This window comes from Emys orbicularis, chromosome 8 (genome assembly GCF_028017835.1).
Source record: "Emys orbicularis isolate rEmyOrb1 chromosome 8, rEmyOrb1.hap1, whole genome shotgun sequence".
NCBI lineage: Eukaryota > Metazoa > Chordata > Testudines > Emydidae > Emys > Emys orbicularis.
Genome location: NC_088690.1, coordinates 31,143,188 through 31,154,886, shown reverse-complemented (window position 1 = coordinate 31,154,886; position 11,699 = coordinate 31,143,188). Strand labels below are relative to the sequence as shown.

At 40.8% G+C, this 11,699-nt stretch overlaps 1 protein-coding gene across 1 annotated transcript in view; it reads right to left on the bottom strand.

The window, feature by feature from the left end:
• Nucleotides 1-11,699, bottom strand: part of LOC135882437 (calcium-activated chloride channel regulator 1-like) — a gene marked incomplete at its 5' end in the record, with an annotated part of 48,787 nt that overhangs the window by 9,452 nt on the left and 27,636 nt on the right. The window contains 3 exons of the mRNA XM_065409342.1: nt 7,318-7,424; nt 9,113-9,290; nt 10,210-10,434. Coding sequence (XP_065265414.1) covers nt 7,318-7,424; nt 9,113-9,290; nt 10,210-10,434 — 510 coding nt within the window. The remainder of the gene's footprint in view (nt 1-7,317; nt 7,425-9,112; nt 9,291-10,209; nt 10,435-11,699) is intronic.

The window sequence follows — 11,699 nt, the reverse complement described above, 5'->3', positions numbered from 1 at the left end:
GATACCCACCACAGCAGCATTCTGAAAATGGGAACTAAACAAAAATGAGGAGGTTAAATGGAAATTAAAAGGAACAGTCAGAGGAGTGAAATGCCTTCAAATTGCATGCAAACTTTTAAAAAACACTAAGATAGAGGCTCAAAAGATGTGTATACCTCAAATTTAAAAATGCTGTTATTTTTTGTCTCTCTTGCTAGCTGCTCTTCACATTCTTTATGGCTTTCCTAATTATACTTCTGCACTTGATTTGCAAGAGTTTGTTCTGTTCTATTTTCCTCAGTAGGATTTGACTTCCAATTTTTAAAACATATCTTTTTGTTTCTAACCACATCTGTTTCCTCTGATGTTTAGTCATGATGGCATTGTTTTGATCCGCTTCCTGTTTTGTTTGAGTACATCAGAAGCAGGAAGCCTGCCAACCAATCAGTGAGGCCATTGGGTGATCAAAGTGCTAAAGGAGCACTCAAGGAAAACAAGACCTTTGTGGAGAAGATAAATGAATTATTTGCATCAATCTTCACTGCAGAGGATGTGAGGGAGGTTCCCACACCTGAGCCATTCTTTTTAGGTGACAAATTTGAAGAACTATTCCAGACTGAGGTGCCAGTGTAGGAGTTTTTGGAACAAATAGATAAATTAAACAGTAATAAGTCACCAGGACCAGAAGGTATTCACCCAAGAGTTCTTAAGGAACTCAAATATGAAATTGCAGAACTACTAACTGTGGTATGTAACCTATTGCTTAAATTAGCCTCTGTACCATATGACTGGTGGATAGCTAATGCAATGCTGCGTTTTTAATAAAGCTCCAGAGGCGATCCTGGCAAATACAGGGCACTAAGCCTGACTCCAGTACCAGGCAAATTGGTTGAAACTAGTAAAGAACAGAATTATCGGACTAATAGATGAATGTGATATGTTGGGCAAGAGTCAATATGGCTTCTGTAAAGGGGAATCATGTGTCACCAATCTACTGTATTAGTATTCTTTGAGGGGCTCAACAAATGTGGACAAGAGTGATCCAGTGCCCATACTGTATGAGGACTTTCAGAAAGCCTTAGACAAGGTCCCTCACCAAAGGCTCTTAAGCAAAGTAAGCAGTCATGTGATAAGAAGGAAGGTCCTCTCCTGGATCAGAAATTGGTTAAAAGACAGGAAACAAAGGGTAGGAATAAATAGTAAGTTTTCAGAATGGAGAGAGGTAAATAGCAGGGTTCCCCAGGGATCTGTACTGGACTAGTGCTGTTCAACTTATTCATAAGTTTTCTGGAAAAAGGGGTAAAACAGGGAGGTGGCAAAGTTTGAAGATGATACAAAATATTTGACTGCAAAAGTTATAAAGCTGACTGCAAAGAGTTACAAAGGGATCTCACAAAATTGAGTGATTGGGCAACAAAATGACAGCTGAAATTCAGTGTTGAGAAATGCAAAGTAATGCACATTGGAAAACATAACCCCAACTATACATACAAAATGATGGGGTCTAAATTAGCTGTTACCACTCAAGAAAGAGATCTTGGAATCATTGTGAATAGTTCTCTGAAAACATCCACTCAATGTGCAGCAGCAGTTAAAAAAGTGAACAGAATGTTAGGAACCACTAGGAAAGGGATAGATAATAAGAAAGTAAATATCATAATGCTGCTATATAAATCCATGATATGCCCACACCTTGAATACTGTGTGAAGTTCTGGTAGCCCCATCTCAAAAAAAGAGATATTAGAATTGGAAAAAGTACAGAGAAGGGGAAAAATGATTAAGGGTATGGAACAGCTTCCATATGAGAATAGAATAAAAAGACTTTGACTGTTCAGTTTAGAAAAGAAATGACTAAGGGGAGATATGATAAAGGTATATAAAATCATGAATGTTGTGGAGAAAGTTAATAAGGAAGTGTTAGTTACCCCTTCACATAAAACAAGAACCAGAGGTTCAATGAAATGAATAATCAGCAAGTTTAATACAAACATAAGGAAGTACTTCTTCACACAACATACAGTCAACCTTTGCTTTGCGAACAGGGGCTGCTAACAGGGAGTTTCGCAAGGGAGTTTAGAAGGGGAGTGGGAAGGGAGTGGGAGTCCCTCGCCAGCCGTAACCCCATCCCCGTGGCCCCCCCCTAAAACCTATAAACCAAACCACATTCCAAAACTCCCTTCTGTAAACCACCCTTTCACTAACTAGGATACAATGCAGGCAGAAGCCCAGCAGCAGAGTGGGGGCTATCCAGTTTATTGCACCGACTGTTGCATGTATGATTACCTGCCCTGTGGGCGGGTGGCGTATGTGTGCAGTCGGTGCAAGGAGCTCCTGGCCCTCAGAGACCATGTACGGACTTTGGAGGCCAGGGTGGCGGAACTGGAGGAGCTGAGAGAGGCAGAGAGGTATGTTGATGAGGCTTTCCGGGACACTGTAGAATTGTCCCACCTCCGCTTAGACAGCACCTGTGCTGTTAAGGAGGAAGAAGGGCCCAGGGAAGTAGAGCAGTCAATGGGAGCAGAGGGAAACTTTCCCGTAGTTGGGACCCTCCTTCCAGATGGTTCTGGGGTTGCCTCTCGCACTGAGGTTGCCTCTCCGGGGGAGGGAACTCCAGTTTCTAGGAAAAGGCAGGTGTTAGTAATGGGAGATTCGATTATTAGAAATGTAGATAGCTGGGTCTGTGATGACCGGGAGAACCGTATGGTGACTTGCCTGCCTGGTGCGAAGGTTGCGGATCTCTCGAGGCATCTAGATAGACGTATGTGTAGTGCTGGGGAGGAGCCGGTGGTCGTGGTACATGTAGGTACCAATCACATAGGGAAGGGTAGGAGAGATGTCCTGGAAGCCAAATTTAGGCTGCTAGGGAAGAGACTGAAATCCAGGACCTCTATGGTGGCATTTTCAGAAATGCTCCCAGTTCCACGCGCAGGGCCAGGTAGGCAGGCAGAGCTTCAGAGTCTCAATGCGTGGATGAGACGATGGTGTAGAGAGGAGGGGTTCACGTTCATTAGGAACTGGGGAAACTTCTGGGATGGGAGGAGCCTATACAGGAGAGATGGGCTCCACCTAAACCAAAGTGGAACCAGACTGCTGGCACTAAACATTAAAAAGGTTGTAGAGCAGTTTTTAAACTAGGAGATGGGGGAAAGCCGACTGCTGCAGAGGAGCGTGTGGATCGGACACAGACTTCTCTTAGGGGAGAGTCTGATGATAGAGAATCTCCAGGTTATAGTCAGGAGCAGAGGACTGAAAAGTATAATGTAAGGGCCGGATCAGATGATAAACAGTCACATAAAAAAGAATCTGGCACATCAGAAAAAGGCAGGCTAATAAACAGGGACAAGTTTTTAAAGTGCTTGTACACAAATGCCAGAAGTCTAAATAATAAGATGGGTGAACTAGAGTGCCTTGTGATAAAGGAGGATATAGGTATAATAGGCATCACAGAAACCTGGTGGACTGAGAGCAATCAATGGGACACAATCATTCCGGGGTACAAAATATATCGGAAGGACAGAACAGGCCGTGCAGGGGGAGGAGTGGCACTATATGTTAAAGAAAGTGTAGATTCAAATGAAGTAAAAATCTTAAGCGAATCCACAGGTTCCATAGAGTCTCTATGGATAGAAATTTCATGCTCTAGTAAAAATATAACATTAGGGATCTATTATCGACCACCTGACCAGGACAGTAATAGTGATGATGAAATGCTAAGGGAAATTAGAGAGGCTATCAAAATTAAGAACCCAATAATAGTGGGGGATTTCAATTATCCCCATATTGACTGGGAACATTTCACTTCAGGACGAAATGCAGAGATAAAATTTCTCGATACTTTAAATGACTGCTTCATGGAGCAGCTGGTACGGGAACCCACAAGGGGAGAGGCGACTCTAGATTTAATCCTGAGTGGAGCGCAGGAGCTGGTCCAAGAGGTAACTATAGCGGGACCGCTTGGAAATAGTGACCATAATACAATAGCATTCAACATCCCTGTGGTGGGAAGAACACCTCAACTGCCCAACACTGTGGCCTTTAATTTCAAAAGGGGGAACTATACAAAAATGAGGGGGTTAGTTAGACAAAAGTTAAAAGGTACAGTGACTAAAGTGAAATCCCTGCAAGTTGCGTGGGCCCTTTTTAAAGACACCATAATAGAGGCTCAACTTCAATGTATACCCCAAATTAAGAAAAACAGTAAAAGAACTAAAAAAGAGCCACCGTGGCTTAACAACCATGTAAAAGAAGCAGTGAGAGATAAAAAGACTTCCTTTAAAAAGTGGAAGTCAAATCCTAGTGAGGCAAATAGAAAGGAGCACAAACACTGCCAACTTAAGTGCAAGAGTGTAATAAGAAAAGCCAAAGAGGAGTTTGAAGAACGGCTAGCCAAAAACTCCAAAGGTAATAACAAAATGTTTTTTAAGTACATCAGAAGCAGGAAGCCTGCTAAACAACCAGTGGGGCCCCTTGACGATGAAAATACAAAAGGAGCGCTTAAAGATGATAAAGTCATTGCGGAGAAACTAAGCGAATTCTTTGCTTCAGTCTTCACGGCTGAGGATGTTAGGGAGATTCCCAAACCTGAGCTGGCTTTTGTAGGTGACAAATCTGAGGAACTGTCACAGATTGAAGTATCACTAGAGGAGGTTTTGGAATTAATTGATAAACTCAACATTAACAAGTCACCGGGACCAGATGGCATTCACCCAAGAGTTCTGAAAGAACTCAAATGTGAAGTTGCGGAACTATTAACTAAGGTTTGTAACCTGTCCTTTAAATCGGCTTCGGTACCCAATGACTGGAAGTTAGCTAATGTAACGCCAATATTTAAAAAGGGCTCTAGGGGTGATCCCGGCAATTACAGACCGGTAAGTCTAACGTCGGTACCGGGCAAATTAGTTGAAACAATAGTAAAGAACAAAATTGTCAGACACATAGAAAAACATAAACTCTTGAGCAATAGTCAACATGGTTTCTGTAAAGGGAAATCGTGTCTTACTAATCTATTACAGTTCTTTGAAGGGGTCAACAAACATGTGGACAAGGGGGATCTGGTGGACATAGTGTACTTAGATTTCCAGAAAGCCTTTGACAAGGTCCCTCACCAAAGGCTCTTACGTAAATTAAGCTGTCATGGGATAAAAGGGAAGGTCCTTTCATGGATTGAGAACTGGTTAAAGGACAGGGAACAAAGGGTAGGAATTAATGGTAAATTCTCAGAATGGAGAGGGGTAACTAGTGGTGTTCCCCAAGGGTCAGTCCTAGGACCAATCCTATTCAATTTATTCATAAATGATCTGGAGAAAGGGGTAAACAGTGAGGTGGCAAAGTTTGCAGATGATACTAAACTACTCAAGATAGTTAAGACCAAAGCAGATCGTGAAGAACTTCAAAAAGATCTCACAAAACTAAGTGATTGGGCAGCAAAATGGCAAATGAAATTTAATGTGGATAAATGTAAAGTAATGCACATTGGAAAAAATAACCCCAACTATACATACAACATGATGGGGGCTAATTTAGCTACAACGAGTCAGGAAAAAGATCTTGGCGTCATCGTGGATAGTTCTCTAAAGATGTCCACGCAGTGTGCAGAGGCGGTCAAAAAAGCAAACAGGATGTTAGGAATCATTAAAAAGGGGATAGAGAATAAGACTGAGAATATATTATTGCCCTTATATAAATCCATGGTACGCCCACATCTCGAATACTGTGTACAGATGTGGTCTCCTCACCTCAAAAAAGATATTCTAGCACTAGAAAAGGTTCAGAAAAGAGCAACTAAAATGATTAAGGGTTTAGAGAGGGTCCCATATGAGGAAAGATTAAAGAGGCTAGGACTCTTCAGTTTGGAAAAGAGAAGACTAAGGGGGGACATGATAGAGGTATATAAAATCATGAGTGATGTTGAGAAAGTGGATAAGGAAAAGTTATTTACTTATTCCCATAATACAAGAACTAGGGGTCACCAAATGAAATTAATAGGCAGCAGGTTTAAAACAAATAAAAGGAAGTTCTTCTTCACGCAGCGCACAGTCAACTTGTGGAACTCCTTACTTGAGGAGGTTGTGAAGGCTAGGACTATAACAATGTTTAAAAGGGGACTGGATAAATTCATGGTGGCTAAGTCCATAAATGGCTATTAGCCAGGATGGGTAAGAATGGTGTCCCTAGCCTCTGTTCGTCAGAGGATGGAGATGGATGGCAGGAGAGAGATCACTTGATCATTGCCTGTTAGGTTCACTCCCTCTGGGGCACCTGGCATTGGCCACTGTCGGTAGACAGATACTGGGCTAGATGGACCTTTGGTCTGACCCAGTACGGCCTTTCTTATGTTCTTATGTTCTTATGTTCTTAACCTGTGGAACTCGTTGCCAAGGGATGTTGCGAAGACCAACATACAACTGGGATCTAGAAAGAATTAGATAAATTCATGGAGGATAGGTCCATCAATGGCTACTCGCCAAAACAGTCAGGGATGCAGCCTCATGCTCTGAGTGTCCCTAAACCTCTGACTGCCAGAAGCTGGGACTGGAGGACAGGCGATGGATCAGTCGATAAATTGCCCTGTTCTATTCATTCCCTCTGAAGCATCTGGCACCGGCCACTGTTGGAAGACAGATTACTGGGCTAGATGGACCATTGGTCTGACCCAGTATGGCCATTCTTAAGTTCTTGTCAAGACCAGTATACAATTGCACAGAAGCCAAGTAGTCCATGACCAAACCTATATTAGTTGCTATGCATGATTCAGATAAAGTGCAAAACTGGGTCCATAGCAGAGATTTAACAAAGTGAAGGATGAGTTCTTAAGTTACAGATAGCACAACCCAAGAGCTGTTGTAGAAATAGGAGAAGGGGATAACTCAGTACTACTAGTCTCAATTATTTTGAAGAAATCATCGCTGAGTTGAAATAGATCATGAGAAGTGCCAGGAAAACTGGGAATCAAAATGTTATCTATTGTGTAGAAGAGAAGCACTTGAGATAGATTTCTAATTATTGATAATGTTAGTTACAGCATTCTACAAAGGAGTGACTACACATACTATGGTATTTCTGCCTACCTCTAGCTATATAAGTCCCTTTGCATTAGCTAACTGTGAGAAATTTTAATTTTCTTTGTTTCATTATCTGTTTCATTTTATTGTTAATATAACAGACCACCAAAATTTTTTTAAAAAAAATTTCCACTGCTATTTCCAAATATCAGTTTATATTTTAAGATCAGTCACTGGCAGTACAATAGTTAAGATTACAGACTACTAAAATTACTCTTAATTGACCAGTAACTGATTATTAATGTGAAAAAAACAAACAAAATTTGAAACTCAGACCTGAATAGACTGTCCAGAAATATTTCCACTTCCTGATGAAATTCCACTGAATGCATCAATTAGGCCATTGGAATCAACTGTATCTGTGGCATAAAACTTTAAGCCTCCTGAAATGTGATTGTTAAAATAATCAGAATAGTCATTTACTGTAAAACAGTAGGTCTTTGTTATGTGCCTTATGCTAGTTTGGTTGTTGCTATAGAGCACAGTGTTAATTTGATAAATGTTGTTCCTTTATTATCCTTTATTCATGGGGCAGTGCAGAGAGGAACTGCTGGGTGGTGGGGAATCAATTAATACAAACACCCAGAGAGTTCCTGCAGAAAGCAAGTCTGACCTGGGAAATGATCTCATCTGTTCACATTTTAACTCCACCTAACTTGGTCTGACTAAGAATTGTCACCTGTTGCACTTCATCAAGTACAGTGCCCACTCATAGGCTGTTCTTGGTAAGTCTGGACTCTGAGCCATGGACCTATAAAGTGCAGTTCCACTCTGAAAAACACCTCTGTAAAAATGACATGGTGGAATTCCAAGATTATTGCTTCTCGGTGACTCAGATCAAATCTGCTTAGTTTACAAATACAACGTTTGGGCCTCTCTTTCATTTGTGCTGAGCACCCATAATGCCAATGGGAACTTCTAGTGCGCAGTGTCTTTGGAAATCTGGCCATTTATTTCAAACAGTGAGCCCTGCCCACTGAGACTGGGCTCTGAAAGACCAGCTGGGTTCTTTCTGGCTCACACATCAATCGCTTAACACTAAAGATTCTGTGATCAGAACTTAGTGAATTATTCTGTTATAATCAGAAGTCAAAGTAAGCCTGTCTAGTCCGGTCTGGCCGTGCCGGACTTGGACCGGCTTCTCCGGCAGTGATTTAAAGGGCCCAGGGCTCCAGCTGCTAAATATTGAAAGGCCCTGCCTCTTCCGGTTGAGGCCACGCCCCCACTCAGGAGTCCGGCGTACTGGTAAGTCCTTTAAGTTACTTTCACCCCTGGTTATAATACACAAACCAGAACTGAATTCAGGTTGTTCTCTCACAGCCATGTTGGTTGTACAATGCTAACAAGAGTAAAAAGCAGTACAATCTTATTTAAGTCACTAAAGCAAGCAGATGTGACTCTGAATACACAAAAGGAGCATCTCTGTTGACTAAGAAGGTGCAATTTATACATAGTCATTATTCAGAGTAAAGCTACATTCTAAATCAATACATGGAATTCCCATGGTAGTTGCCCTGTACTGCAGCATCACCCAGCACCCATCTGGCTTTCCTTAAAATAGCTGAAGTTCAAAGTAACAGTGCAGCTCCAACTCAAAGCAGAGCTGACTGAGCCTCCGAGTTGAAAGTATAGAGACTGTGGTTGCTGACTCCTCAGCTAGAGCCCTCCAGCTGTGACTGTTTGTGAGTTGGTCATTATTTAACTACTTAGGACATTAATAGGTTTGCATATCACTGCTATGTAAACATCAGAAATAAAATGTTAATCATTTAAACACTGAGCTTATCTTTTTGTTTAGAGGAACATCCGCCAGTAATATAATTATCAAATCTTGCTATTAAGCAGGATGTTATCAGTATACAGGTTTTTTAAAGCAACAACAGATATAAGATAAACAATTGCTCCCAATATTATTGTGTTTATTCAGCTGAAAATAAATATTCTGTATATACGACTGGAATTAGTTGACTTTATTTTTTTTCCCTTTTACAAGCTGTAAACCACTCTAGTTTTACATTTCATGCTTAAGGTGTGCATGCCAAAAATAGGATTAGTTTAGAAACTTACTTACCTGTCATGTCTGAAAATTGTTCTAGTTCTGGAGCAGCACTTGGCCCCAAGGCAATGGTGTGAATGATTGATCCACTGTCTTCCACCTCCTTAAGGCAAGTGCTCATACGTGAATCCTCTCCATCTGTCAGCAGTACAATTTCAGAACCATGGAGATTAGAGTATTTTTGTTTAATCACCTGAATTGAGAAGAAAATTTCAGGTATTAGCAATAGGACTTTATTGTAAATGTTAGCTGCTCTAACACAGGCAGTGTCTACATCAAGAGAAATTCTTAAAGTGCAAGTGTAAGGCAACATCTTTTCCTTACAAGTGTGAATTGTGCTGGTGTAGGAGGCTGTGTCATGTGGCAAGAGTTGAATTGAAGGTTTCTGAATTACATTGCCTTTACAGGGCAGGATGGTTAAGGGGAGAGGTGTCTAGCACACTCCTTACAGCACACTCCTTACAGCATTCCAAGTAGTAGTAATGTGTGTCTGCCAGCCCCCACTCCAGATCCTGCTGCCAATGACAGCATATGCACAGGGCATGTGGAAGCCTGTCCATGTCCATTCTGGAAAGTGACTTGAGAAATCATGGAGCATGAAGGTGCCATTTTACATAACCCCTTTTCAGAATAAAACCATGCTTAAACCAATGTTAAAATAAACAAAATTTGGATTTTCTATATGAGACGTTATATGATTTTGATCTTCTGCACAATGCCTGGAGATTCCAGCAAAACATTCTTGTAAGATTTTCTGAAAGCAATCTTAATTTTTTTGCTAGTATAAACATAGCAGGGCCTTGTTAATTTCTTAGGTCCTGAACCTGCTCCCACTGAACTAACTTGATTGAGCTTCCTAAATTTCTCACTATAAAACACATTTTCCAAAAATTTAATTGTTCTTGTAGCTGTCTTTCTGAACCCCTTCCAGTTTCCCCAACATCCTCTCTGAAATGTGGACACCAGAACCAGAGACAGTATTTCAGTCATAGTCTCAGTACTGCTGTACACAGAGGTGAAATCACCTCCTTACTCCTACTCACTATTCTCCTCCTAGTTCCATTTCATTATCACGGCATTCCAGGACACATTCCCCCCAAGTTCTCCTTCACCTCAAATCCTTTGCGTACTCCTGCGCAGATGTTAGTTCCTCCACCAGCTGATGTAGGCAGGTATGTGATAAGATTCTGGCGTACAGCCTCAGTGACTATTTGTTGTAGATTAATTTTAATTTGTGCTGTAGAATCGAATGTGACAATTCCAACCCAGGAATTCATTTCTATAATCTGTAGCAGGAATATCTCCGCAGCTTGGTAGAGACGTTTAATGCGGTTATTCTGCAGGTGAAGAAAGGGACGTACTTAGAACTACCAAGGCTTTTCAAGAGAGATAGCAAAAAGCAAGAATACAGCAATTACTAATGTTGTTCAGTTTGTACTGATAAATGGGAATGTACCTGCCATAGAGTAGATGAGAGATTTGAGGGGAAAATATGGAAAATTAGACAAATACCCAATATCTGGGTAACCCAAACTACCTTACATATCAACCCCAGGCATATTCTTTCCAGACCAGTGGAGATGTGTACTCTGTTCTGCTATCATGGAAGGGTATCTGCATATTGAAACATCCAGGAGATATATAACTGTGTCAACCAAACAGCATTCTAATAATGTGGTGATATTCCTCACAAATAAGGTTTTCTCTTTCACATAATTTGTTTAGGTAAAATGGCTGCAGCCTCAGAGAACAGCATTCAACCTACCTATGCTTTAGGATAGCCCCTCTATATCACAGGTTCCTGGCACTTTGAAAGTTGGTAATTGCAGTGAAAGGGTTTATTTTAAATGTAAATATTTGAACAGATTGCTGAAAACCAGCTGAGAAAGTTTACACTTGGAAGCTTTCCTTTCTCTATAAAACTAGCTGTCATTATTCTTGATCTAGTTAAGATCTTGATCTAGTCTCCTATTTTAAGATTAAGGGATGGGCTGATTTATATCTTTTATCTCTGGAAATCTAGTACTTGTTTGCCTTTCAATAGCTTTGGGTTGAATTTGATGCTAATGACAGTAAAATGCTCATAGTACTAGTCTACATAAGCTTTTCTAATTTGAAATCTCTCCAGAAAAAGGAATGCCAGCTGTATCAAAACATTTGGTTGTGAGATGGGGATGGATAATTATTAGAGAACACCACATTCACTTTCACTTGTGATCTAGAATTTGAAGTATTATCTCCAGAGAGAAAAGGTTGGTGCAGTTACATCTTTTGCCAGTCTCAATCTCTAGTTGGGTGATTTCATAGCATGTGTCATGCATGACAGACATTTATCACATCATAACTTCACTAGATAGTTTGGGGAAATTGTCAATCTTTGCTGAAGATCAGTCCCAGGAATGGATTTGTATGGTGTGGCATGGCAGGAATAAATTGTGTTGGCGGAGCAGTATAGGGGAAGCTTACACAGGGTATAACTGCCTTGTACCTGCTTTCAGACAGTGTTTAGTACTTTACTTTCAAGAGCACTGAATTCCATTCTGCTCAACTGTAGCTCATCACAAAATGCACCACTTATTTGAGATCCATATTTTTCTTTGTC